The sequence below is a fragment of the Myxocyprinus asiaticus genome, chromosome 22, assembly GCF_019703515.2.
Source record: "Myxocyprinus asiaticus isolate MX2 ecotype Aquarium Trade chromosome 22, UBuf_Myxa_2, whole genome shotgun sequence".
Classification (NCBI taxonomy): Eukaryota; Metazoa; Chordata; class Actinopteri; order Cypriniformes; family Catostomidae; genus Myxocyprinus; species Myxocyprinus asiaticus.
In genome coordinates, this window is record NC_059365.1 from 17,737,590 (window position 1) to 17,765,502 (window position 27,913).

A 27,913-nucleotide genomic window follows, 5' to 3' on the forward strand; every position below is an offset into this window, starting at 1 on the left:
TTCTGGTCACCATTCACTTGCATTGTATGAATCTTCAGAGCTGAGATTTTGTTCTAAAATTATTCATTTGTGTTCTGCAGATGAAAGAAAGTAATACCCATCTGGGATGGCATGAGGGTGAGTAAATGATTTGAGAGAATTGTCATTATGGGGTGAACTATCCCTTTAAGTTACATTCTAAAACCCCTTTCCACTTAACAAATTCAAAATATTGTCTACATATCCTCTTTGTTCATTGACTTGTTAGGGGGCACACACCCTTCAGATGTCTAAGAAATGCAAAAAGATGTATATATTAACATAATGCATGTTTTAAATGTATTCTACATAATATTATTTTAGAAATATTTGTAACCCTAGTAATGTAATTAAAAGTAATTAAATTAAAAGTCAGTAACTGTAATCTGATTACAATAATTACAAATTGTATGTGTTACACTACTTTTATACGTAATTATATTACTAATACAAGTTAATTTGTAGTCGGATTACACCCAAAACTGGCCCGACCTGAAATGCATGATTACAAAGCTCAACCTTTCAGTAAAAATCTACCTTCATATCATAGCTGACTCTTGTATGAATATATTCCAGTGTTGTTTTATTGTGTTCACCTGTTTAACCATCAGAAATAGCAAAAAATATGACTGGAAATTAAGCTTAGAGCACAGAATTCACAAAAATGATTCAAATTTAAGAGGATTTTAAACTATTTCAGATTTTTGGTTTGGTTGGTGTTTTGATTTTGCACTGATTCTGAAACCATACAAAAACACTGCTGAAGAAAACACATTTATATAATTGGACTTTTGTCTCAAAACCTTATAGTTACTATGGTCTAGCCCTTGTAACAACTTGCCCCAGTCTCCCCTAAATGGCTATGTACATATTCCCAACAAAACCTATTTTATTTCAGTTCTCTATCTCATCAGGGATGTGCTAATGAGGCAGCAAAGAGGTGGACAGTTCAATAGCAGGGTTCTAGTCTATCCCATGATTAGATGACTTTAAGAGATTGGAAGGGTGGGCAGCAGGGCATGTGAGCAAGACGTTCCATTAGGTGGAAGAGGAAGCAAAGCAAAGTGATAACAAGAAAACATGCCCAAAGGAATGCAAACAAATGTGGGTCTGGAACCAGATTTTTATGGTCTTATCAAATTTATTACAGTAATAAATCCAGGATTGAACACTGGCAGCGTGGTATAGAACAAACGACACAAAGTAATGTGAGCATTATTGATGATGGTTGAAGGCAGAAAGTTGGAATGACTGAGTGGTTACTGCATAACAACAATGAATAAAAACAAATACTGAACTCAAGAAAAGAACTTAGATAGTGGAAAATTAACAGAGACTAAAGCTTAACACTACAAACATACACAGATGTATTTATACAGTTTTGGTACCTTGATATTGTTGTTAATACAACGAATTAAATTGGATCGATTTAAAATTATTGCTGAATTCTGCACTTGGAGACCATACCAATGGAAAGAGTCAATAGCTCTGAGACGATAGCTGCACCCCTTATCCTGAGAAAGAGGCTAATTAAAAAAACAACAACAACAAGAACAACGGGAGAGTGGCAAAAGACAAAGGCTACATGGGTCGTACAGCAGGTTTGGAGTCATAGTGCAGCTGTTAAATACAATAAGACACAATATAGTAAGTTGGTAAGACATTTTGTCTTAAAAATAGAGTGCCTGTCTCTAATACCCCTTTTTATAATTTATGATGTAGTAGTTGTATAGATTGGTACATCGCTCATGAGACCTCTATACAATATTACAGAGGCAGACATATTCAGCTCATAACCCCTCCTTGTTGGATGAATCAATCAGTGCTAACACCCCTCAACCTCTTTTTCCCTCTCTAGCAATCTCTATATCTCTTTCCATTAAAAGGCATAAGGCCCCACGTAGATTGTTAAGCGCAGAGCAGAGCTGGTGTGTAAGTTCATGAGGGGGTTGATGGAAACCATCTCCAGATCCAGCACATACTCTCTGGGGCCATTCACAGCGTGGGCGAGAACAAGCATGGCGCTGATGTTGTTGATTTGCTGAGGAAAGACACATGAAATACACAACATCATTCCAAAACTATGTTCTGTTAGGAGGAAATTGAAGCTATTTCTCAAGTTTATCAGTCTGGATGGATGGGATCACAAATCTTTTTGATTTGTACTGTCGGTGAGTTTCAATCCAACAATTTTTATGCACATTTTGAAATTGCACATAAGAAATCATGAATGGAAACTCTTGATATGTGAATAAAGTTCTAAATTTGCTTAAAATTTAATGTGCTAGGAGGAGTTTTGCATTAGTTCATATGAGCATTAAGGTGATGGAAATGGTTTATTCGCAAAATGATGATGTGTTTTGACCATTCGTGCATGTGTTAAGAGTGTGCGATAGCTTGATGTGACTAGCCCACAGAAAGGTCCGACCTAGGCACACAATTCTTTGAAAATAGCGCTTGCTATTCGGAAGTGGTTAACCCACAGCTGGTCAATAAAGTGGGTCCTCACAATCCGCCAGAACAATTTTGAGAGCGGGCGCTCCCAGGTATGAAGAGACTGGTGGTGTGTGGGCATCGCAGCTATTTCAGCCCACATTATATCAGATATTACACTTATTCTGTGGTGTCTCGTGGATGCATTTAATAAAATGAGATACTTGCTCCAATCTTGCAAATAAAACTGTCCCAAAAGCAGAGAGAGGTCATTCAGCTGCTCCATCATGACAAGGCGGCTCCCTCATGATAATGTGGATTATGAAAACGATGGAAACGTGCAACAATTAGTATTTTCTTGAGTCGAATTTTTTTAAATTTGCTTAAAAAATGCTAAACATTTTGGATGGAAACCCAGCATGTGAATTAATTAGCATTAAGTAGGCATTACTGTAATTTATCTTGGCAAACTCCTCTGTACAAAACAACAGTGCTTGCTTGTTTTTTGTCACGCATTCTATAGTCAACTATCAGAGAGATGTGAGATGTTTACAGCGCATTTTTTAGAAGTAGACTTCAATTCTCAAACCAAAAAAATAGCAAGCAGCATGGCAATGCTCAGTAATAGTATGTAATTAAGGTATTCTTTCAGAATATTAACAACCAGTAAAATTGTTTTTATCCTACCCTGATGTAGAAGTCTCCATTGTCATCTCCAGAGCGGATGCGGAAGGTGTTATAGGCTCCAGGATAGACACTGGTGGCCTGGATCTGAAAGATATCTGATGGAACGGAGCGCTCTGAGGTGATACTCATGTAGCGATGCACTATGGAATAGGGCAGGTCTTGACAGCCAGGCTTTGTGACGGGACATGTACAGCGACTACAGTGAAGAGAGAGAATTACATCAGTTTGGAAAGACTTACAATACAATTTTACAAGACTGAACTGAACTTATCTGAACTGCACTGATAACATTTTACAGGACTTAATTGAATTGAATTAATTGTATTGAATTTACCTGAACCAAACTGATTAAATTTTACAGCACTTGACTGAAATGAATTGAACTGAATTTATCTGATCTGAGCCAATAAAATTTGAAAGGATTTGGCTGATTTTGACTGAATTGAATTTAACTGAACGGAGTTTAATGGAACTTATCTGAACTGAACAAAATCAAATTTTACAGGGCTTGACTGAATTGAATTGAACTTTTCTGAACTGAACTGATCTAATTTTACAGGATTCGACTGATTTTGACTGAATTGAACAGAAATGAACAAAGGTGAACTGAACCGAACTGATAACATTTTAAAGGATTTGACTGAACTGAGTTGAAGTGAATTGAATTAAACTTATCTGAACTGATAAAATTTGACAGGACTTGACTGATTTTTACTGAACTGAACAGAAATAAATTAAATTGAGCTGAACTGACTTAAAAAAATTACATGGCTTGACTGTATTGAATTGAACTGAATTAATCTGAACTGAACTGATAAAATTTGACAGAACTTGACTGATTTTGACTGAATTGAATGGAAATTAATTGAATTGAACCCAACTGATAACATTTTACAACACTTGACTGTATTGAATTAAATTGAACTTACCTGAACTGAACCGATTAACTTTGACAGGACTTGACTGATTTTGACTAAGGTGAATTTAATGTAAATTAATTTAATTGAACCGAACTGATATAATTTTACAGGACGTGGCTGAATTTAGTCGAATAGAATTAAATATATCTGAAATAAACTGATCATTTTACAGGACTTATTTTGACTGAGCTGAACTGAAGTGAATTGAATTGAGTTATATAAAATTTAATTGAATTCAGAGACTCTTGAAATGCTGATTTAGACTGAACTGAGTTGAACTGAACTGCTTTAATTTGCATTCAGTTGAGTTATATCGAACTGAGTTGAATTAATCTGAATTTAACTGAAATGAAAGGAGATTTTTTTTAATACTTGACAATAACACATATCTATATATCTGACAAACAAATCCGTGTACAGTAGTAAACAATATTCGCCACAACTGTACCAAATTAAGAGAATGTGTACCATGTGTCAGACAAATTGGCTTAACATTTTGGATGTCATCCATCTACCCAGATATTTCTTCAGAAATATCTAACCACCTGTCATTAGTTTAAAGCTTGTGGAACTGTGCAGATTATGTTAAGACATGCTCAGAGGCACAGACTAAGGAATTGGCCCAAGATTTGGAAAAATAAACAGGGCAATTTCAGAAACCGTGTCAGGTATGCCACAAAAAGACTCTATTGGTGAACAGTGATTTGAATTAAAGACATTTAATGGAGGAGAAAATATCTCAAAAGTTCCAGTGCGTAAGCATCTATGATTTGAACATACTGCAAATGCTTGTGGTTTTTCCAAATTGTTTACTTACTTGTCAGACACTTGCACATAGGGTTCCTGACAGCTTTTGGAGTTGACACATTTATGGCCTCCATGAATGTTCACACAAGTTTGTCCATCAGAGCACTGGAGAGTTCCAGTCTCACATTCGTTTATGTCTTGTTGTAGAGTAAAACACAGATAGCAATTAAATCATTTAACAGTCTACAAGGAGAGAATGTCTCAGATTTTTCTTTTCAGTGTATGGAAAAGATGAAGAAGAGAGTGTGTCCATGAGAGTGCATTGAATTGAGGCAAACCTTGGCAGAGACGTGTGCCCAGGAGCTGATAGCCATCAGGACAGACACAGGAGAATTTTCCATGCTCATTTACACACTGATACTGGCACAGGTAACTGGAGGAGCTGCATTCATCTATGTCTGAAGACAAATGGTGGGAGAGAAATTTGAAGACAATGAAAGAAAAGTAACATGTGAACTTGTTTGTTGCTCCAGTTGTAAGTTGTATGTACTGTGTCTACAGTATATCAGGGCCTGACAATTATTATATAACAATAACTACATGAAAGTTATATTCTATATATATATATATATATATATATATATATATATATATATATATATATATATATATATATATATATATATATATACCGGTCAGCCACAACATTAAAACCACCTGCCTAATATTGTGTAGGTCCCCCTCGTGCCAAAACAGTGCCAACCCGCATCACAATTGTACAGAGAGGTTATCTGAGTTACCGTAGACTTTGTCAGTTCGACATTCTCTGTTGACCTCTCTCATCAACAAGGCATTTCCATCCACAGAACTGCCGCTCACTTGATGTTTTTTGTTTTTGGCACCATTTTGAATACATTCTAGAGACTGTTGTGTGTGAAAATCTCAGGAGATCAGCAGTTACAGAAATACTCAAACCAGCCCATCAGCCCATGCGATTATCTAATCAGCCAATTGAGTGGCAGCAGTGCTGTGCATAAAATCATTCAGATATGGGTCAGGAGTTTCAGTAAATGATCAACCATCAGAATGGGGAAAAAATGTGATCTCAGTGATTTGGACCGTGGCATGATTGTTGGTGCCAGATGGGCTGGTTTGAGTATTAGGGGTGTGAAAAAATCTAATATCGTATTGTATCGTATGATATGCCCCATAGGTGTGAGTGAGAGTTCCCCAGCCACTGGGGGTTGCGTCAGAAAGGGCATCCGGCGTAAAAACCTGTGCCAAGTCAAATATGTGGATCACGGATGGTCAGCTGGAGCAGCTGAAAGAAGAAGATTATATCGTACGATACAACGCTCACTATACAATACCATATGTATCATACGATACATAAACAAACACATTATAGTGTCATTAAAACCAATCAGCGCAATATTGAGAGCTGCGGAACAGTCTCCTCTCAAGAGAGGCAACCATGAGAGTGCTCACAGAAAAACAGAGCAACACACTTCCAATACATAGGCGAGAAGATCGATGGCAAACGCCAAGTAGAATGTACTGCAGCGGAACAGCTTGTCGAATTTGCCAAACAACAGTGTCATGTCCTGGTGCTACAGTACATCAAACATGTCGTTTTATTAATGCCGACATCACCGCATAAATCTTTGGATTTGTGAGACAGAAACAGCAGCAGTAAGTTTAACAGCCGCCTCTCCCAGCAGACACTGAGCGCAACATGCACAGCAAGATGCTCATAAGTTATGAATCATAACTATCAAAAAACAGCTTATTCAAAAAACAACAACGTAAGAAACCCGCGATTACATGAGACTTATAATTATCTGCATTTGACTTTAATACGTAAACGGCTTTGAGAACAACACTTGCGCACATGATATAAGCCGGTAATAACGCCGGTAAAGTTTACATGCAAAGTGAAACAGAGGGAAGAGTATAGACAAACTTATTTTCTCAAGAAAAACATGAAAATTGTGAGTTCATATTAGTTTTTTCTCAACAACCAAACTTGTTTAAGATACTTAGAGCTCTGCTTTTTGTTGCCAATGTCAGAAACTTTTGTGGCATTTATGATTTAAAAGACATTTATGTAGAACCATTGAATAAGTTTGAGCGAAACATTTGTGGGTGCTCGTATCGTGTTGTATCGTGAAGCTATGCATCGAATCGTATCGTGAAATTTGTGTATCATTACATGCCTATAAAGTATATATATATATATATATGTGTGTGTGTGTGTGTGAGTGATTTGGCTTTGACCACAGGGATGCTTGTTGGGGGTTAGGGTTGGGTTGGGGATTGGGAGGGGGAATAATGGAGGTTAAAAGTTGATTCTGTGCATTTATGTTTTGCTTTTTTGTTTCATGTGTTGGAATCAATAAAAAGTGGTAATCAGAAAGACTATCGCAAGTCATTCTCACTATTTCACAATTTCAACAACAACAAAAAAAAAATCTATGCTAACCAGCTAGATTTGCAGAATTTGTAACAACAATGTTCAATACGTTACACAAAATCAAATGTTTACAAAACCCCATGTACATGATCAGTGAATCTAATATGTGATAACAACACAGCACAGGCTCCATAGGCCAAATGACAGTTCTGTCAATTGTCCTGCAACCCTCACACTGGCCCTGTACCATACTTATTGTTGAGCCATGTACATTTGTTTTTGTTTACATATTTGTTTGTGTTTGCTCCCATCTTACCATTGCAAGCAAAGCCGTCTGGTCCCAGCTCATAACCCTGCTCACAGCGACAGAGGAATGTCCCATATGTGTTATAACACCTCTGACTGCAGGGGGCCCCCATGCCACACTCATCAACATCTAAACTCAAGCAAAATGACACAACAGACAGGATTACATGTTAAAATATTCAGTGTAAGGCAGACACTGAAACGTTACAGTAAATTAATTAAGAGAATAAGATAACCATAATCCTTTCTGAGTTGTATTGGCCATTTTGTTGAAATCGCTTTTCACTTCAAGCAGATGAAATATTTGAATGCTGATGTGTGTAGTTTCTGTGCCACTAAAGTCACTAAACGGAATTGCAAAAATAATTATTGTTTTAAAACAGGTTTCCTGAACACTCCCCCCATTTTCTATTGGACAAACAGATAGTCTGGCCCTAATCTCATGCCATTGGTTAAGTCAGTGTTGCTGTCAGGCTGGTCAGGATTCTCAAACAAACAGACCAATTTTGTGATAGCATCACAGAGCCAAAGTGTTTACACTCTTCAGGGAATCAACCTTCAAATGACTTATAGTTGTCTCTGCATATGAAAGTATATAAACATAAAAAAAATCACACACTTCAGCTTCATAAACTTCTGACTCAGAGATATCCTAAAGGCAGCATTTTTTTATTTCAGATGTATCCAATCAGAAGGTTTTTCTCATTTTTCCTCATATTTTCAACAGTATTAACTTCTCCCTTCCTGTTTGTGCGTTGAGCACAAAGTGCTCTTTTACTGGTTTTGGCTGTTACTCAAAGAAAATGAGGTGTAGGATGGAATTGAGTAAGAATGTGGGCTTGGATTCCGAGTAATTGTGTGTGTGTGTGGTGGGTTGGCCTATGACTCGGGGTATGGCAAAACTGGGCGTGGGAGTAAGCGTGTGGGTTGGCCTACCGATACAGGAGCGATTGTTGCCAGCCAGCTGGAAACCAGGCTCACACTGGCAAGAGAATGAGCCAGGGACATTAACACAGCGATGTTGACAGTAGCGGTACCGGCACTCATCAATGTCTGAAAAAGTATAAAACATAAAAAACCTGAGGTCACGTATGTGTTCTTCTATTCCTTGTTGCTATAATCAGGTCTTTTTGTTAAAGTAGCCCCAAAAAGTTTTATGTAACAAAATATCAGGATTGGCATCTGCAAACAAATGGTTGTAGACCTTTTCTCAAAACTTACTATAAAACATTGACTATGCACATGGTCCACTAAGCTTGACAAACAGAAAGTTAATTTTAAACAGTATGTCTATTGTTTAATAATTTAGAATCTAACAAGCATCTTGTGAAATGTTTTGTTTGAAAAGTGTATTTGTGTTATTTTTCTTTAAAATGAATGTCACTTGATTTAATATTCTGTAATGTAATTCAATGACAAACACACAAACACATTTTTAAATGTGGTGTAAGTGTCCCAATACTTTTTGGGCCCACATGTGCAAGTTTAAGAGTGAATTAATCCTTGTGGTCAATATTCCATGCTTATTTTAAGGGCCAGTGGTTTCCTGTTGTTACTGGGTGTGCTGTAGCCTTGTCTCTGGCTAAATGTATTACAATTCCTTTGGGTTAGGGTTAGAACCAAATAAGTTACCCACAGAAACAACAATTGACTGATCTTTTCCTATAATTTGATTACTCTTTTCTTTTGAACTATTGAAGCTAACACATATGGCAAGCCAATTTGAATTTTAATCATTCGCAGGGTATGAATTCTTGATATCAACAATTAAATTTTTACTAGTTAAAATGCTCATTTTTGGATATCAGGAATCGAATTACCACTAGTGTTAGTGCTAATTTTTTATATCAGTAATTACATTTGCACAGGTAAAAACTTTAATTCTTGATATAACAAATGACGTCACAGATATACACATTCTTGATTTTACTTGAAAAATTTAATTTCAATTAGTAAAAACTGTAATCCTTGATGTCCATAACTGCATTTTCACTAGTAGGATTTCACAAGGATCTGTCATTCTCCTATTTAAAATGCAATTATAGATATCAAAAATGTATTTATTAGTTCAAATTTCTATTTCACATATCAGCAAAGCACTTCTTACTAGTAAATTTTTTTTTATATCAATAATTACATGGTGACTAGCGCAAATGTCCATTATTGAATTACAACTAGTAAAATTCCTCATTTTTGATATCGGTGATTTGGTTTCACTAGTGGCAATGTTCATTTCTGATATCTGTAATGTAATTGTAACTAGTAAGAAAGACTTTTTAGACATCTTTAATTACTTTTCAATTTATTAATGTCCAAAATCCATTTCCAGATATCTGAAATACCAAATCTAACGTGTTGAAATACATTTACAGAGATAAAAAATTTGCATTTTCACCACTTGTAATTCAATTGTTGATATTAGGAACAGATATCTGCACTTGTAACAATGTAATTGTTGATATAAACATTTCATATCCTGTGAATGATTAAAAGTCAGTTTGGCTTGCCATAGATAACAGATCGCTGTGAAATTCTACTACTGAAAATGCATTTACAGATATCAAGAATTACAGTTTTTATTAGTTGAATTTAAATTTTTGATATCAAGAATGTATTCTTCTGCGAGTTATGATGTAATTTTTTTATTTAAAAAAATTTTTTTTTACTAGTTCATATGTAATTGCTGATATAAAAATGTAACATTTTCATTAGTAGTAATTCCATTACAGATATCAAGAATTATCATTTTAACTAGTGAAAATTCAGAATCAGAATGAGCTTTATTGCCAAGTATGCTTACACATACAAGGAATTTGTTTTGGTGACAGAAGCTTCCAGTGCACAACACAACAACAAGACAATAAAAAATAAAAAAATATAATAAAAATAAAAGGTGAATAGAAAATAAGTATATATAGAAATACACAATAAGACAAAAAACTGTTCTTGTGCCTGACGCTTCTGGTGCTCAGCGCTCTGCAGCACCATCCAGAAGGCAACAGTTAAAACATTCAGTGGGCTGGGCGAGTGGGGTTAAGAGTGATTTTTCCCACACTTCTCCTCATTCTGGAAGTGTACAGTTCTTGAAGGGAGGGCAGGGGGCAACCAATAATCTGCTCAGCATTCCAAACTGTCCATTATAGTTTTCTGAAGTCTACTTTTGTAGCTGAACCAAACCAGACAGTTATTGAAGTGCAGAGGACAGACTCAATGACTGCTGAGTAGAACTGTGTTAGCAAAGGCTGTGGCAGGTTGAATTTCCTCAACTGGCAAAGGAAGTACAACCTCTGCTGGGCCTTTTTCACACTGAAGTCAATGTGGGTCCCCCACTCCAGGTCCTGTGAGATGGTAGAGCCCAGGAACCTGAATGAATCCACTGCTGCCACAGTGCTGTTCAGAATGGTGAGCGGGCTCAATGTTGGGGTTTTCCTCCTGAAGTCCACAATCATCTCCACTGTTTTGAGCATGTTCTGCTCCAGGTTGTTTTGACTGCACCTGATAGCCAGCTGTTCAACATCCCTTCTGTATGCAGACTCATCGTCATCCTGGATGAGGCCGATGACAGTAGTTTCATCTGCAGACTTCAGGAGCTTGACAAAGGGGTCCTTGGCAGTGCAGTCGTTTGTGTAAAGGAAGAACAGTGGGGAGAGCACACATCCATGGAGGGCACCAGTGCTGATTGCACAGGTGCTGGAAATGAATTTCCCCATTCTCACTAGCTGCTGCCTGTCTGTCAGAAAGCTGGTGATCCACTGACAGATAGCGGTGGGAACAGAGGGTTGGTTTAATTTAGTCCGAAGAATAGCTGGGATGATGGTGTTGAAAGCCGAACTGAAGTCCACAAAAAGGATCCTTGCATATGTCCCTGGTCTGTCCAGATGTTGCAGGACATGATGCAATCCCATTTTGACTGCATCATCCACAGACCTGTTTGTTCGATAAGCAAATTGAAGGGGATCCAAGAAGGGTCCAGTGATGTCCTTCAGGTGGGCCAAAACCAGTCTCTCAAATGATGTCAGAGCGACGGTCTGTAGACATTAAGTCCTGTGATTTTGGGTTTCTTTGGGACAGGGATGATGGTGGAGCATTTTAAGCAGCAGGGAACTTCACACTGCTCCAGTGATCTGTTGAAGATCTGTGTGAAGGTGGGGGCCAGCTGGTCAGAACAGGATTTTAGACAAGTGGGTGAAACACCATCTGGGCCCTGTGCTCTCCTTGTCTTTTGTTTCCGGAAGACCCAGCAGACATCCTCTTCACACATCTTAAGTGCAGGTTGAGTAGCAGGAGGGGGAGGAGGGTGGTTGCAGGAGGTGTTGATGTTTGTGTGACGTGAAAGCCAGAGTGGGTATGGGGTGTGAGACTGGGCTTTTCAAATCTACAGTGAAAGACATTCAGGTCGTTAGCCAGTTGTTGATTCCCTATAGTGTTGGGGGATGGTGTCTTGTAGTTAGTAATGTCTTTCAGGCCTCTCGACACTGATGCAGGGTCATTAGCTGATAACTTGTTTTTCAGCTTCTCAGAGTAGCTTCTTTTAGCCACTCTAATCTCCTTTGTCAGTGTGTTTCTGGCCTGATTGTACAAGATTTTGTCCCCACTTCTATAAGCATCCTCTTTGGCCTGACGAAGCTGGCTGAGTTTTGCTGTAAACCATGGTTTGTCACTGTTGAATGTTAAATAAGTCCTAGTAGGAATGCACATATCCTCACAGAAACTGATATATGATATCACAGTATCTGTGAGCTCGTCCAGATTGGTGTCTGCAGCTTCAAAAATACTCCAATAAGTGCAGTCAAAGCAGGCTTGCAGTTCCAGCTCTGCTTCATTGGTCCATCTTTATACAGTCTTTACTCCAGGTTTAGCTGATTTAAGTTTCTGCCTGTAGGTGGGAAGAAGATGGACCAGACAGTGATCAGAGAGTCCCAAAGCTGCTCTAGGGACAGAGCGATATGCATCCTTTAATGTTGTGTAGCAGTGATCCAGTATGTTTCTGTTTCTGGTGGGGCATGTAAAGTGCTGTTTGTAGTTTGGCAGTTCACAGGTGAGGTTGGCTCAGTTAAAATCATAGAGAATAATAATAAGTGAGACCGGGTATTGTTGTTCCACATCTGTGATCTGATCAACCAGCTGTTGCAGCGCTGCACTCACACACGCTTGTGGAAGAACAAAAACACTCACCAGAATAAACGAGGAGAAGTCCCGTGGTGAGTTGAAAGGCTTACAGTTGATAAAGAGCACTTCAGAATTAGGACAGCACATCTTCTTTAACGTTGTTACATCTGTACACCAACTTTGATTGATGTAAAAGCATGTTCCACCGCCTCTCATTTTCCCTGTTACCTCCGCGATACGCTCTAAACAGCTGAAAGCCCAGCAGATGTAACGCACTGTCTGGAATGGCTTCACTCAGCCTGGTTTCTGTGAAGCACAAGGCAGCAGAGTTTGAAAAGTCATTGATTGTACGAGTGAGGAGATGTAGTTCATCCGTTTTTTTAGGAAGAGAGCAGAGATTCACTAGATGAATATTCGGCAGCGCTGTTCAAAAGCCACGCTGTCGGAGCTTGACCAGCGTGCCGGCTCGCTTCCCTCGCTTGCATCTCATAGCACGCTTGAACAACACAGCTGCACCTCCAACTAAAATGTGCAGCAAAACGTCTGTCAAAAACCGGGAAAAGATTGTCTGGTATGTGTTGCCGAATATTCAGCAGTTCCTCCCTGGTAAAACTGATTGGAAAAAAATTACTAAACACAGGACAAAGAAACAAAAACAACAAAAGAATTGAAGAGCTCCACACCGAGGCTGCCAACTGCAGCGCCATCTTGCAACTGAATTGTTGATATCAACAATTAATATCCTGCAAATGATTAACCGTAAATTTGGCTTGCCAACCAACACAAGTAATTATTTTATGTAAAAATTTCAGTAGTCCCATTTATAGTGACAGTTATCTCGTATCAGTATTGAAATTGTACCCCATCCAAATTTTTAACACCATACTCTCTCATTCCTCTCAAGAGTTTACAGGTGTCTACATCTATAAATCAGTATGTGTTTTCTTATAGCTCAACTACTAGAGCATGGCATTAGCAATGGAAAGGTTATGAGATTGATCCCATATATATATATATATATATATATATATACACAAACACATATACAGTGGCATACAAAAGTTTGGGCACCCCTGATTGAAATTTCTGTTGCTGTGAATAGCTAAGCGAGCAAAAGATGGCCTGATTTCCAAAAGGCATAAAGTTAAAGATGACACATTTCTTTAATATTTTAAGCAATTTTAATTTATTTCCATCTTTTACAGTTTCAAAAAAACAAAAAAGGAAAAGGGCCCGAAGCAAAAGTTTGGGCACCCTGCATGGTCAGTTTTCATTAACACCCCCTTTGGCAAGTAACACAGCTTGTAAACACTTTCCGTGGCCAGCTAAGGGTCTTTCAATTCTTGTTTGGGGGATTTTCACCCATTCTTCCTTGCAAAAGGCTTCTAGTTCTGTGATTCTTGGGCCGTCTTGCATGCACTGCTCTTTTGATGTCTATCCACAGATTTTCGATGTTTAGGTCGGGGACTGTGAGGGCCATGGCAATACCTTCAGCTTGCGCCTCTTGTGGTCGTCCATTGTGGATTTTGAGGTGTGTTTAGGATCGTTATACTGTAGTAGAAGCCATCCTCTTTTCATCTTCAAATTTTTACAGATGGTGTGATGTTTGCTTCCAGAATTACTGGTATTTAATTAAATACATTCTTCCTCCTACCAGTGAAATGCTCCCTATGCCGCTAGCTGCAACACAATGCTAAAGCACGATCGATTCACCCCTGTGCTTATCAGTTGGAGAGTGTTCTATTCATGAAATTCTGCACCCTTTTTTCTCCAAGCATACCTCATCAGTCCACAGAACTTGTTTCCAAAATGCATCAGGCTTGTTTAGATGTTCATTTGCAAACTTCTGACACTGTATTTTGTGGCGAGGAAGCAGGAAAGGTTTTCTCCTCATGACTCTTCCATGAAGGTCATATTTGTGCAGGTGTCGCTGCAGAGTAGAACAGTGCACCACTACTCAGGAGTCTGCTAAATCTTCCTTAAGGTCTATTGCAGTCAAACAGGGGTTTTGATTTGCCTTTCTAGCAATCCAATGAGCAGTTCTCCCTGAAATTTTTCTTGGTCTTCCACATATCAACTTGACCTCCACCATTCCTGTTAACTACCATTTCTTAATTACATTATGAACTGAGGAAACGGCTATCTGAAAACGCTTTGCTATCTTCTTATAGCCTTCTCCTGCTTTGTGGGCATCAATTATTTTAATTTTCAGAGTGCTAGGCAGCTGCTTAGAGAAGCCCATGGCTGCTGATTGTTGGGACAAGGTTTGAGGAGTCAGAGTATTTGTAAAGCTTTGAAATTTGCATCACCTGGCCTTTCCAAACGATGACTGTGAACAAGCCATAGCCTTAACAAGCTAATTAAGGTCTGAGACCTTGGTAAAAATTATCTGAGAGCTAAAATCTCTTGGGGTGCCCAAAATTTTGCAGGCCACTGTATATATATATATATATATATATATATATGGTGTTATATGGTGTTGCAACTTAGCAACTTTAGAGTACACTGCAAAAATGTCTGTAAATTTACAGCCAAACTTCTACAGCAGTAGAATAGTAGAATACAATAGTTTGCTGTCAGACATGTTGCATTCTGGGAGGTCAAGAGCAGGCTCACTGTGAAGTGACTAGTTTTACAGTAAATAGCTGTTATTAGCAAGGTATTGTGGGAAAATGAACTTTAAAAATCACAATACCATCTTAGTGAATGCTAGTGAAATTTTGAACCATATATTTATAAAAAAACAAAAAAAAAAACATGCATGGTATATAAAATCTGTGGCATATGGTTAGTGTTCATGATATTCCTTCCCCCCTTCTCTGTTCATCACACACCAGTCTTCACTTGTCTGTCACTTAAAAATCCTTTAAAAAAAAAAAGTATAAATCAAACTTTGGAGCAAATAATATTCCATGTAAAATGCTGCTAAAATGTAACTGTGTATTTTTTATGAATAAATAAATACTGTACACTGTAAAATAACAGTATAGCACTGCATTGAGTGATACAGTGGTGAATTACCCATAAGCCTTTGTGCTGGAATAAGTATATGTGCTTAGGCAATGCCTTGGGGCTTTATGGCGACATGTACAAAAGTTGTTATTCAGAATTAATAGAAGTCTTAGTTTTATTTAGTGCTGTTGCTTTGTCAATAGTTGTGTTTTGTTTGAAGTCACCATTATGGTGATTAGTGTTCTTTTGAGCTGGCACCTTGGACCTTCTGTATTATTAGATTATGTTCTTCCAGCTAGTGTAATTGTATTATAGTAAAATGCAAGTTGGTGCATTGTGCTACTTAGAAGACTAAACTTAAGATCAAACTGTAAGTCTGATCATAACTTGGAAATGCCACTATGTGTGGCAATAGTAAATGCATTATACATAAATCATGTAATAAAAAGAAGTGAATGACATTTTAACAATGTGACGTCAGTACAGTGAGTGATTCTTGTTTCTGGTGAACTTACATAGTATGTTTTGCTAACAAGACACACACAGATATCATCACTTGGCATACAAAACTCAACAATGGTGACAATCAACAAACATACTTTTACACAAAAAAGTAAAATCTGAACATTAAAATACAAGTAACTAAGACTTAAACAAAAATAAAAGCAAAATAAACCAGTAAATAGTAAAAAATCCATGTAAATTCTTAATGCCGCAGTGCATGCTGGGAACTTTAAGTGACAACATAGAACTGTGAACATCACACTATTACAGCTAATCTGTAAATATACAAGAGATTACTGTACTGAAATACAGTTATGAGTTGTATTATCAAATACAGTGTAGTGTAACAGACAGATTTCTCACCAATGCATTCTGTGCCCACTTTGCGATAACCATCTGGACATTGGCACGTGAAGGAGCCTTCTGTATTGAAACACTGCTGACTGGGTTGGCAGTCATGAGTGTCCCGTTCACACTCATCCACATCTGTGCTCATGAGACAGAATCATGGATATTAATTGTAGACACAAATCTGATTTAGCTTTGTGCTTTCCTGATATTCTCAATTATGGCACTGTAGCTACCGCAACTCTGGAATGTTGTTATTGCAGCCAAGAAGAACATTTATTGTTTCACAGCTCATGGGATGTTCATAAATCCTTGCTAACTTTGTGCATGTCTACATGCCGCTCCTGAGTAATGCTATCTCTATTCATGTCCTCTTGATGGTAGACAACAGCTGTGATGTCTCAGCCTTAGTAAATCCAGTGACCCCCTGCAGACCAGCCCCCTGCCAAGACTTCAGCATGATTCCCACAGTTGTCTGAGCGAAAAAAACTAACTGACCACTTCCCTAAAAACCACCTGTTTCTGTCTGAATCATTTAAGTTCTGATAGTTAAAACTAAACATTCCAAATCGCATACAATAACTGTCAATACTGTCATCATTTACTCACCCTCCTTTTGTTCCAAACCCGTATGGCTTTCTTTTTCTTTGGAACACAAATGGAGCCTCATTCACTTTCATTGTGTGGAAAATAGATGCTGTGAAACTCAGTGGTGACTGAGACTGTCATTTTGCCTAGCATCTCTTTTTGTGTTCCATTGAAAGAAGAAAGTCATACGGGTTTGGGAAAACATGAGGGTGAGTATATGACAGAATTTTCATTTTTGGGTGTACTGTCTCTTTAATTTTAATTTTGATCCAGTCACACAAAATTCAGTGACTCTCAACAATGGCATTCTATCGTTTACAATAGCTGATACCCCCCACATTCACGGGCCATCTAACACCTGTTCATAAAACACACTCACACACATATTTTCACACGCTCACCCAGGCAGCTGTCTCCCTGGGGCTCAAAACCTGGAGGACATGGATTGAATGGCTCACTGGCCGTGTTCTCCAAGCTGGGGTGGATCTGGTTGGGTGGATCAGGGGCTGGGATGACTGAAGCAGAGCGAGGGAGGCACAGGTACCCACCATAGTGGTTGAAGCACTTCATTTCACCCTTGCAGGCCTCAGGGATTGTCTCACATTCATTTATATCTGAGGACACAAAAGTAAAACAGAAAACATGATAAATGCAGTTTCTTGATGATGTTTTAGGTCAGATGGGTTTTCAACCTTCATCCCTCACCCAGATTCTCAGCCAACCCAAAGGTCTCTAATATATATATATATATATATATATATATATATATATATATATATATATATATATATATATCTACATACAGGGTTGGGGAGTAACGGAATATATGTAACAGGATTATGTATTTAAATACAAAATATAAGTAACTGTATTCCACTACAGTTACAATTTAAATCATTGGTAAATAGAATACAGTTACATTCAAAAGGTATTTTGAATACTGAAGAGATTAATTTTTTATTTTATTGTCATTTGTTTCATTTAATATTTAGTCCTTTCAGATGGAAAACATTTATACATATAAATGATGTGATCCAAATGCATTTGAACAGTGGAGCAGACAGAGAAGTAAGTTTGAAGTAAGTTTGGAGCAGAAGAAATAGAAATAAACCTTGTGTAAATTGTCAGCTTTACGCTAAGCTAAAATGCTATTTCTAGCCATTTTACATGCACATGTTACCAGGCACGATCGTATTTTTGTATCAAGAAAATTCACGTTGGATCATAATTTCTTTTTTCTAGTAAGACCTTTGATATTAGGGCAAAAATCGTATTCTTGATAATAATTTTTTTATTGTTTTCCTGTAAAAATATCCAAAAATCCTTAAAACAAGATCAATTTGATTTATCTTGTTTTAGAAACAACACTGCATAAGATATTTAGGTTTGTCAGAGAATGTATTTTTAACATGTATTTTGTCTTACTGAACTGGCAGAGTTTTTATAGTCAAAACAAGTGAAAAAAATCTACCAGTGCTGAAGAAGTAATCCAAAGTATTTAGAATACATTACTGACCTTGAGTAATCTAACGGAATACATTACAAATTACATTCTACAGCATGTATTCTGTAATCTGTAGTGGAATACATTTCAAAAGTAACCCTCCCAACGCTGCCCTCATGCCATCCCAGATATGATTTCTTCTGCAGAACACAAACAAAGATTTTTAGAAGAATATTTCAGCTCTGTAGGTCCATACAATGCAAGTGAATGGGTAAAAAACTTTGAAGCTCCAAAAACCACATAAAGGCAGCATAAAAGTAATTGATATGACTCCAGTGGTTAAGTCTATGTCTTTAGAAGCGATATGATAGGTGTGGGTGAGAAACATCAATATTTAAGTCCTTTTTTACAATAAATCTCTTTATGGTAAAAAGGATTAAAATATTGATCTGTTTCTCAACCAAAGCCACTGGATTGCTTCAGAAGACATAAATTAAACCACTGGAGTTGTATGGATTACTTTTATGCTGTCTCTATGTGGTTTTTGGAGCTTCAAAGGTCTGGCCACCATTCACTTGTATTGTATGGATCAACAGAGCTGAAATATTCTTCTAAAAATCTTTGTTTGTTTTCTGCAAAAGAAAGAAATTCATAAATATCTGGGATGGCATGAGGGTGAGTATATAATGAGAGAATTTTCAGTTTGGGGGAACTATCCCTTTAAGATTTCATGGGATTTTTATTTTATTTTTCTCCATTCTATTTGTCTGAAAATGTCACCTTCCTCAAATGGTATGTTAGTACCTTGAAAAAGAAAACTTATAAAAAAGTATAGTAATAAATAAAACAATGTTTCTAATGTACCTAACGCATTTATTAATGTTTATTTATAGTAGTGTTAAATAAAATTCTTTATTTGAATATTAACTAACGATTTGTTAAGCTTAAATAATGTAATAATAGTAACGTTCTTAATGAAAGTTATTATAAAGTGTTGATGAGAAATCTTTTTAGATATATATATATATACAGGGTTGGGAGGGTTACTTTTGAAATGTATTCCACTACAGATTACAGAATACATGCTGTAAAATGTCATTTGTAACATATTTCATTAGATTACTCAAGGTCAGTGATGTATTCTAAATACTTTGGATTACTTCTTCAGCACTGGTAGATTTTTTTCACTTGTTTTGACTATAAAAACTCTGCCAGTACAGTAAGACAAAATACACATGTTAAAAATACATTCTCTGAAAAACCTAAATATCTTATGCAGTTTTGTTTCTAAAACAAGATAAATCAAATTGATCTTGTTTTAAGGATTTTTAGATATTTTTACAGGAAAACAATATAAAAATTATTATCAAGAATATGATTTTTTCCCCTAATATCAAAGGTCTTACTAGAGAAAAAGAAATTATGATCCAACGTGAATTTTCTTGATACAGAAATATGATCGTGCCTGGTAACGTGCATGTAAAATGGCTAGAAATAGCATTTAGATTAGCGTAAAGCTGACAATTTACACAAGGTTTATTTCTATTTCTTCTGCTCCAAACTTTCTTCAAACTTACTTCTCTGTCTGCTCGTATGAATGTAACACATCATAAGAAAGTGTTTCACCGCTGTTCAAATGCACTTTGGATCGCACCATTTATAAATGTTTTCCATCTGAAAGGACTAAATATTAAATGAAACAAATGACAATAAAATGTAATCTCTTCAGTAATCAAAATACCTTTTGAATGTAACTGTATTCTAATTACAAATGATTTAAATTGTAACTGTAGTGGAATACAGTTACTTATATTTTGTATTTTAAATACGTAATCCCATTACATGTATTCCGTTACTCCCCAACCCTGCATGAGGGTGGGTAAATAATGAGAGAATTTTCATTTTTGGGAGACTATCCTTTAATATAAATTACAGAGTCAATAGGTCAATTTTCACACTCAGGGTTTTGCAATGCAGAAGTAAACATTTGCAGGGTAAACTTCGACAGTGGTGAATGGGAGATCACAGCAAATATTATTTTAACTTACCCATTTGCTCCAAGACCAAAAGAAAAAAATTATTATGTTTGAATGACTTTCCAGAAGAGGAAAAAAATAGAGAGCGGTGGATTAAGACAGTCAGATGGGAGAAGATGCCAAATTTAATGTCACTCCCTTAGCAGGTGTAATCGAAACCCCCTTACAGCTGTGGTAATTCGTTTTTTTTTTTTTTTTAACTAATTCCAGGGTAATATAACAATAAGCATAATGTTATAAATTTACACTCAATATTTAAAAAATGTATAATATAAAATTTTTTTTGAGATTTACGCTGCTAAATAAGGCAGAAACGCATTATTACCATCTGTGAAAAAGGTTTATTAAGAATATAATTCTGAATGACTCTCTCCCATCTAAGATTTCTAAGTGGATATGCTGCCATTATTTAGTTTTGTAGTAGTTTCTTCCATCAACACAATGTTTAATAAGGATCCAAGCCAATTAATATTGGTTAACGTTAGTTTATCAATAAACTGATGTTCATTATTGGTTCATGTTAGTTAATGCATTAACTAATGTTAATGTATACAAATTGTAGAGTTTAAAATGTATTAGAAATTAACATTAGCCAAGATTAAAAGGTGCTGTAAAAATATCGTTAATTGTAAGTTCATGTTAACTATTAAGTAATCTAATGTTAACACATACAACATACTTGTTAAGTATAACTGAAAATTCTAAGTTTTATATTATCCACGTACCATTGAAAACCCTGAGTTTAGGTGATACCTATGATGAGAGGTTCATATGTTTTACCTTTGCAGTGTTGGGTCTGTGGATCCCAATGATACCCATCTGTACATTCCTTTAAAATAACAATAGATAAATTAATGCATACTTATGCACATGTAAATGATGCATTGTTATGTACTGAAACTGGCCGCAAAGATAAACAAAATAAGATGTAACATACATCACAGATGCATTTAATTCAGAGAGAGAGAGAGAGGAAGAGGGAGGGAAATGTTTCTTACCGTGTAGGTGTCAGTTTCTGTGGGTGGCTGTGAAATGGCGTGGTGGAGAAACACAAAGATACACATACAAAAGAGTAGAACACACTGGGGCCGCATCCTCACACACACCTTCAACAGGCTCTTATGAGCACAGAGAAATAAGCACCTCCAGGAGTGTTGACAAAAGAGAAGGACTCAGACAGACATACACACACAATGGTAGAGTCTCTGAATTAGATGTTGAGAAGAAGTTGCACTGTGAAATCTGTGAATGAAAAGAAGAAAAAAAAAAAACAGTATGTGAAGACCATAGAAACTAAACACATCTCAGTTCAAACATATTTATGATACCTCAAAATGTACTTAATTGGTCAACATAAGACCCAATAGAAAGTTGCAAATATTATTTCATATTTAATGGAAATGATTTAACTGCATATTTATTTTTATGACTTTTACTTTGTTTCATTTAATGTAGCAATATCCTACTTTGAAATCTACAATTTAAAATGTGGCTCAATCAGTTATTTATTGAAAATAAGGATCTGAGTTTTCCCACTCATCAAAATTGTGATCATTGATGTGTCCAGTGAGCATAATTTATAAAAACACATAAATTTGAATAATAGATTAATAATAGATATTTTACATTTGATGTTCCATATCTGATAGTCGTATCTAAAAGAGCAGGTTTTACTTCCTTTTACTGAATTTTGAGACAGGTATCGTCTTTCAAATGGGCAAACTGGAATTAATTGGCTTTGCTCATGTGACTATTTACCCCACCAATGTAATATTTTTCCTATGAAAAAATTTCTATTCATTTATAGTTGACAATTCCATGAAAAATACACCCACAACTCTTATTAGACCCTACAAACTCAAAATTAAATTTTGGTCACAAATGTTACCAGTAACATTTAAACTGGTTCGTTTAAACTGTATTGTCAGTGCTCCAGGTTGCATGAACTCTTGAATTGCTTGATAACCAGGCTCCCTCTGGTGGTTGTATTAAAATAGCCATTTTCTCACATTGTCGTGGAGAATCAGAAGACAAACAGAATGCTTAAAATCACTGAATATATTTGTTTTCTTAATATGAGAAAGAATCAAGAAGAAAAAGACTAGAAGGAAAATTTAGCCTGTCAATTATTTTCTAATTAATGCATAATCAATGTTTGATTGTGCTAGTCTTTTGTTATTTGGAAAGCATGATCTGAGAGACAAAAAGAGAAAACCTAAGAAAAGTATGTTCCTGGTGAGAGTGCAAAGACAACGGGACTTAAAGGAATAGTTCACCCAAAAATAAAAATTCTCTCATCATTTACTCACCCTCATGCCATCCCAGATCCGTATGACTTTCTTTCTTCTGTCGAACACAAACGAAGATTTTTAGAAGCATTTCACCACTCTGTTGGTCCATACAATGCAAATGAATGGCGACCAGAACTTTGAAGCTCCAAAAGCTCATAAAAGCAGCATAAAAGTAATCCATATGACTCCAGTGGTTTAATCCATGTCTTCTGAAGAAATATTATAAGCGTGGGTGAGAAAAAGATAAACATTTAAGTCTTTTGTTACTATCAATCTCCACTTTCACATTCTTCTTTTTTTGTTTTTGCTGAGTCACATTCTTAGTGCATATCGCCACTTACTGGGCGGGGAGGAGAATTTATAGTAAAAAAAAGGACTTAAAGCTGAAGTATGTTACTTTTTCTGTGTTTCAGTGATTTTGCCATTCCATTCGGTGGCACTAGTGGTGCAGAAATTACATACTTCAGCTATAAATATTGATCTGTTTCTCACCCACACCTATCATATTGCTTCTGAAGATATGGATTTAACCACTGGAGTTGTATGGATTACTTTCATACTGCCTTTATGTGCTTTTTGGAGATTCAAAATGTTGGTACCATTCACTTGCATTGTATGGACCGACAGAGCTGAAATATTCTTCTAAAAATCTTTGTTTGTGTTCTGCAGAAGAAAGAAATTCATACACATCTGGGATGGCATGAGGGTGAGTAAATGATGAGAGAAGTTTCACTATCCCTTTAAGTAGTTTTAGAGCAAAGACTATATTAGGTTTGTTATTTCAAAGACTCACTGGAAGAGCACCTGAAATATTGAAAGATTGAAATTCTTACAAAACATTTTTGACTCTCAGGAGAGTGAAAAGTTTTTCACGGGTTTCTGTTAAAAGCAAAATACTGGCACATGAATGCACACTTTGCATTAACATTGCCATTTACGTCAGTGTGTTTGCAGGCACATTATGGAAATACTACACCAGATCCAACATGACACAGAGCCAAACACTACTTCTTTGAGAGTTGTTCCTGAACAAACAGGGTTTAGAGAGGCCAGACTAAAAGTATTGTCATGTTGACTCAACACGACAGACAGCAAGCCACAGGGTGACGTGCAAACCTGCACATTCTCCTCCAGTTGCATCAACCTCCAAATAGAATTGTTGTGATTTTTGGCCAAAGCCGCATAAACTTATTCAAAGGACTTACAGCAGCCACTGTACAAGAAACACTTTAGACACATACGCACTTAAATCTTGTGAAAAGACGGGTGCACTCACAAATCTTTCATCTGTTTAAATTACTCTCTCTTTTTGACTGACCTACATGCTACTTATGGTTTGAGTAGCGCACCGCAAAATCTCGAACCAGGCTGTCCCTGTGGTGTTGCATATGGACTGGGGAAAACCTGAAATCGACCATCATAAACAAACTTGAGGCCAGCAGGGAGCTAGGTCCAGTCACTTGGCCAGAGTGTGGGCAGTGTGGAGGCATGGGTAATATCGTCTACCATATTGTCTGAGGGGCAGTTGACCCTCTAGAATGCCAGTAGAGAGGATGTGGGCATCGTTCTTCATAACAGTCAACCTAGCCATCGCTGTGTTTCCCAGAGTATCACATTTCCGGGAAAGCCCCCCAAGGTTTACCGGAAAGGGCAAGTGTGGCTACCCAGAATGCCCTTGTTTGAGCCCCCTGCACAATGATATACCAAAGTTTTATTTTGGTGTTGGTAGGCTACGGTCATTGTATGGCTACTTAATTGTATGCAGCATAATTAATTGGTGTGGGGCAATTTAGATGATTTAAGATGAAAATACATCTGTTCTAGGTAAGTAGTCCAATGACTTTTGTCTAATGTGTTTCTCTGAGTAATTATACAACCACCAATAGCACAAGTAATAAAGATCTGACCTGATGGGCACACCACTGCAGGGACCACACACATATAATGACAAACACTCTTTGCCTACTTTCCTCTCAACCTTATAAACACACACACACTCAAACACTAGTCCAGTGTCATGTCTGCAGTTAATCCACTCTACCCAGCTGGGCATTAAACTTAAAGTCTGACATGTTGACTAAAGCATTTACGCTGTGTAGGGTCTTCAGTTTTATACCTTGCTGGCCAATGAACTTACAATTGTAAAAATTGTACGTCCTTTCCACCAACTCAAATGGGATTTTTATGCCTTGTCAGAACCCCCATGGCCCCATGGGTATCAACTTGCAAAAGCCCACAAAGGCATAGTAATGTTGGTAGTGTTTCTGAGTATTTGTACACTTACAGGAAATTCTGGGTTCAATACAAGTTAAAATCAATCGACAGCGTTTGTGGCATACTATGGATTACCACAAAAATTTATTTTGACTTGTCCCTTCCCTTCTTTAAGAAAAGTAAATATTTTGGTTCCAGTGAGGCACTTACAATAGAAGTGAATGGGGCCAGTCGGTAAACGTTAAAATACTCACTGTTTCAAAAGTATAGCCACAAGACATAAACAATATGCGTGTTAACATGACTTTAGTGTGACAAAATCACTTACTAACCTTTTCTGTGTAAAGTTAAAGCCAATTTTACAACTTGCCATGATGCAATGATGATGTAATGTCAAAAATCCTAAAACCCTCAAATGCCTGTAAAAATGATCATTTAAACAACTTTACAGCTCAAATAATACATGAGTTTTAACAGAAGAATTAATGTAAGTGCTTTTATACAATTATAAGCTTCACATTTCTGCCTTTAAACCCTCCAAAAATTGGCCCCATTGACTTCCACTGTAAGTGCCTCACTGTAACCTCGATTTTTGCTTTTTTTAAAGAAAAGGACAGAGTCTAAATTATTTTTTGTGGTAATCAACACTACGACACAAATGCTGTCGATTGAGCTTAAGTTGTATTGAACTCGGAATATTCTTTTAACCACACTTAAAATGTCTGAATTTCATTGCATAGATAACAAAATATGTTGCATCTGCAAAACAAATTACGCTAGACCTTTTCTCGGAACTAACTAAACTTTTATTAGCTATTTTTGCAATGACTTTTAAACAACTGGTCCCAAGGTAATTTTAGTAGATGTGTGAAGTCAGGTACCCTCAAGTTCACACAGGTGTTCGACCTAGCAGAATAACAACAGGTGTAGTTCATTACACATGGACATGTACTAGAAAGTGTCCATATACTTTTTATCTTATTGTTGTATATTATATCTATTATTTAACTTATTTAAGGTTTGTACTTAAAGAACTGTATATCATTCTTTGAAATATTGTAAATGCTACCTGATTTAAATGTTATCATCTAATGCAATGACATTCATATGTTTTTAAGTGTGGCTAATGTGTCCAAATACTTTTTGTGATGAACATTCCATTAAAAGTCACTCAATAGTTTGTGTTTTACTGACACTGAAGACTTTATTACCTTTTACAAAACCAGAAACAAAGCAAGTTATAGACAAGATCATTTCTATTTACATACTGCATACCTCAACAGTTCAGCCAAGAGATGATGATTTAATATTTTAAAATACCAAACATAGTTAACAAATTCTACTAATGCAGCTAAAACAGAGGGCCCCAGTCTGTACTAGGTCCGATTCATTCACTTTCTGCTTTTAAATGAATGCTCGAGTCAGCATCCAGCCATTTAAAATAATACAACTAACTACAAGTAATTAGCAAAATACATGAACAAAAATGCTGTTAGCAGTGGCCTGTGTAAGTACAGTAAAGCAGTGTTCTCTGCTCTGATGTCATAGAGTCATTTTATTGTGCCTTCATTCTTACTACAACACCTGTGTTTCCAAAGGGGGCCAAAAAGCTTTCATGCAAACACAACTGTTGCCACAAAATCCACAAGCTTTTGCGTGTCCTCAGAACCTCTGAGAATCTGCACTCTGCAGTATTTCAAAGAAAACCAGCTCTCATAAACAGACAGCATTTAGTATGAATCAGCGTTTTGTCATTAAAAATAGAAACATTATCCAAACAAAGTCACCATTTGCATTTGCAGGGATCAAATAACTTACAGTGGATGGCATTAATCTAGTTGTGAAACAGTGGTTGGAATAGAGATTGGAAAATTTTGCAACACTGCAGACTGTCTCAGCGCATTTAGATATGTATAAAACCATCATGATGGTTGAGTAATAAATGTGGGGAGTTTGAATGTTAAGAGAAGTGGAATAGGCTATATAACGTGATTGATTGTTCTCTCAATAGACTGGAGTGTGGTGTCTGTAGGCTCTGTAGTCATGGATGTTTGGAAGTGTGCAGGAGTGCGAGTGTGACGTGTGCAGCCCTTCAAGAAGCCTGGAGCAAATCTGACCAATTTTCCTTAGTCTGCCCTTTATCTGTTTCTGCCTCTACCTCACTTTCTGTCGCACACTGTCTGTGACATAACTTCCATTCAGCCCCTTTCTGCTCCAAACTTGACATTCCTGATTTAGTTAGATGACTATATATGCAAAAGCAGAGAGACCTCACTCAAACAAAAGCTATTATAGCAAAATATAACATTACATTAGAGTGCAATATGACATTTTCTTTTTTCTTTGCTATACTCACAGGCCAGGTTTCTTGCTTAGGCACGTTTCTTCAATTTCTCTACCAGTCTATGACTTTTCTTTCTTCTGCTCTCTCCTTTTCTTCCAGTTGCTTTGTGGTCCCTCTTCTCTCTTCTTTCTGTGCAGTAGTAGCACGTCTTCTCTTCTGTCCTCACTCCTGATAGAGTGAATGTGGAGACGGACAGCTGGACTATAAATGTATGCAAGGGAGAGAAAGACGGAAGAGAGGAGAGAAGGACAGCCCATTCCAACCCCCATACAGCCCCCCTGCACAGCCATCCTCCGCCCCCAGACCCCTCCATCTGACCCCCCAGGATAAAAATTCCTGGTCTGTGGCCCAAATTCTAAATCTGTCCAGTTCTACGACAGAACAAAAGCATACAGATTCACACACACACACACACACACATTCAACCAACCCCCCTTCATACACATAAGCAGCAGCCCCCGCACTAAGGCAGAGACCCCACCTGGTTTCATTTAAACTCACCCCCCACAGCCTTCAACTTTCTTTCTCTCTTTTCCCCCTTCACCTCGTCATCCTTCAT

At 36.9% G+C, this 27,913-nt stretch overlaps 1 protein-coding gene across 2 annotated transcripts; it reads right to left on the reverse strand.

Annotated features, from left to right (window-relative positions):
• On the reverse strand, positions 1–27,874 carry LOC127413088 (EGF-containing fibulin-like extracellular matrix protein 2). 2 transcript variants are annotated; one of them, XM_051649943.1, is made up of 12 exons: positions 27,856–27,874; positions 27,367–27,522; positions 21,504–21,747; positions 21,286–21,334; positions 17,427–17,639; positions 16,453–16,575; positions 8,461–8,577; positions 7,535–7,654; positions 5,144–5,263; positions 4,876–5,002; positions 3,139–3,334; positions 1–2,059 (listed from the first exon to the last, which is right to left on the reverse strand). In XM_051649943.1, the coding sequence occupies exons 3-12, from the start codon at positions 21,597–21,599 to the stop codon at positions 1,898–1,900; spliced, it is 1,323 nt and encodes a 440-aa protein (XP_051505903.1). In that variant the 5' UTR covers positions 21,600–21,747; positions 27,367–27,522; positions 27,856–27,874; the 3' UTR covers positions 1–1,897. The 2 variants fall into 2 exon arrangements, with proteins under 2 accessions (XP_051505903.1, XP_051505902.1); XM_051649942.1 differs by lacking the exon at positions 27,856–27,874 and having other exon boundaries at positions 27,367–27,588.
• Between the last annotated feature and the right edge of the window lie 39 nt (positions 27,875–27,913).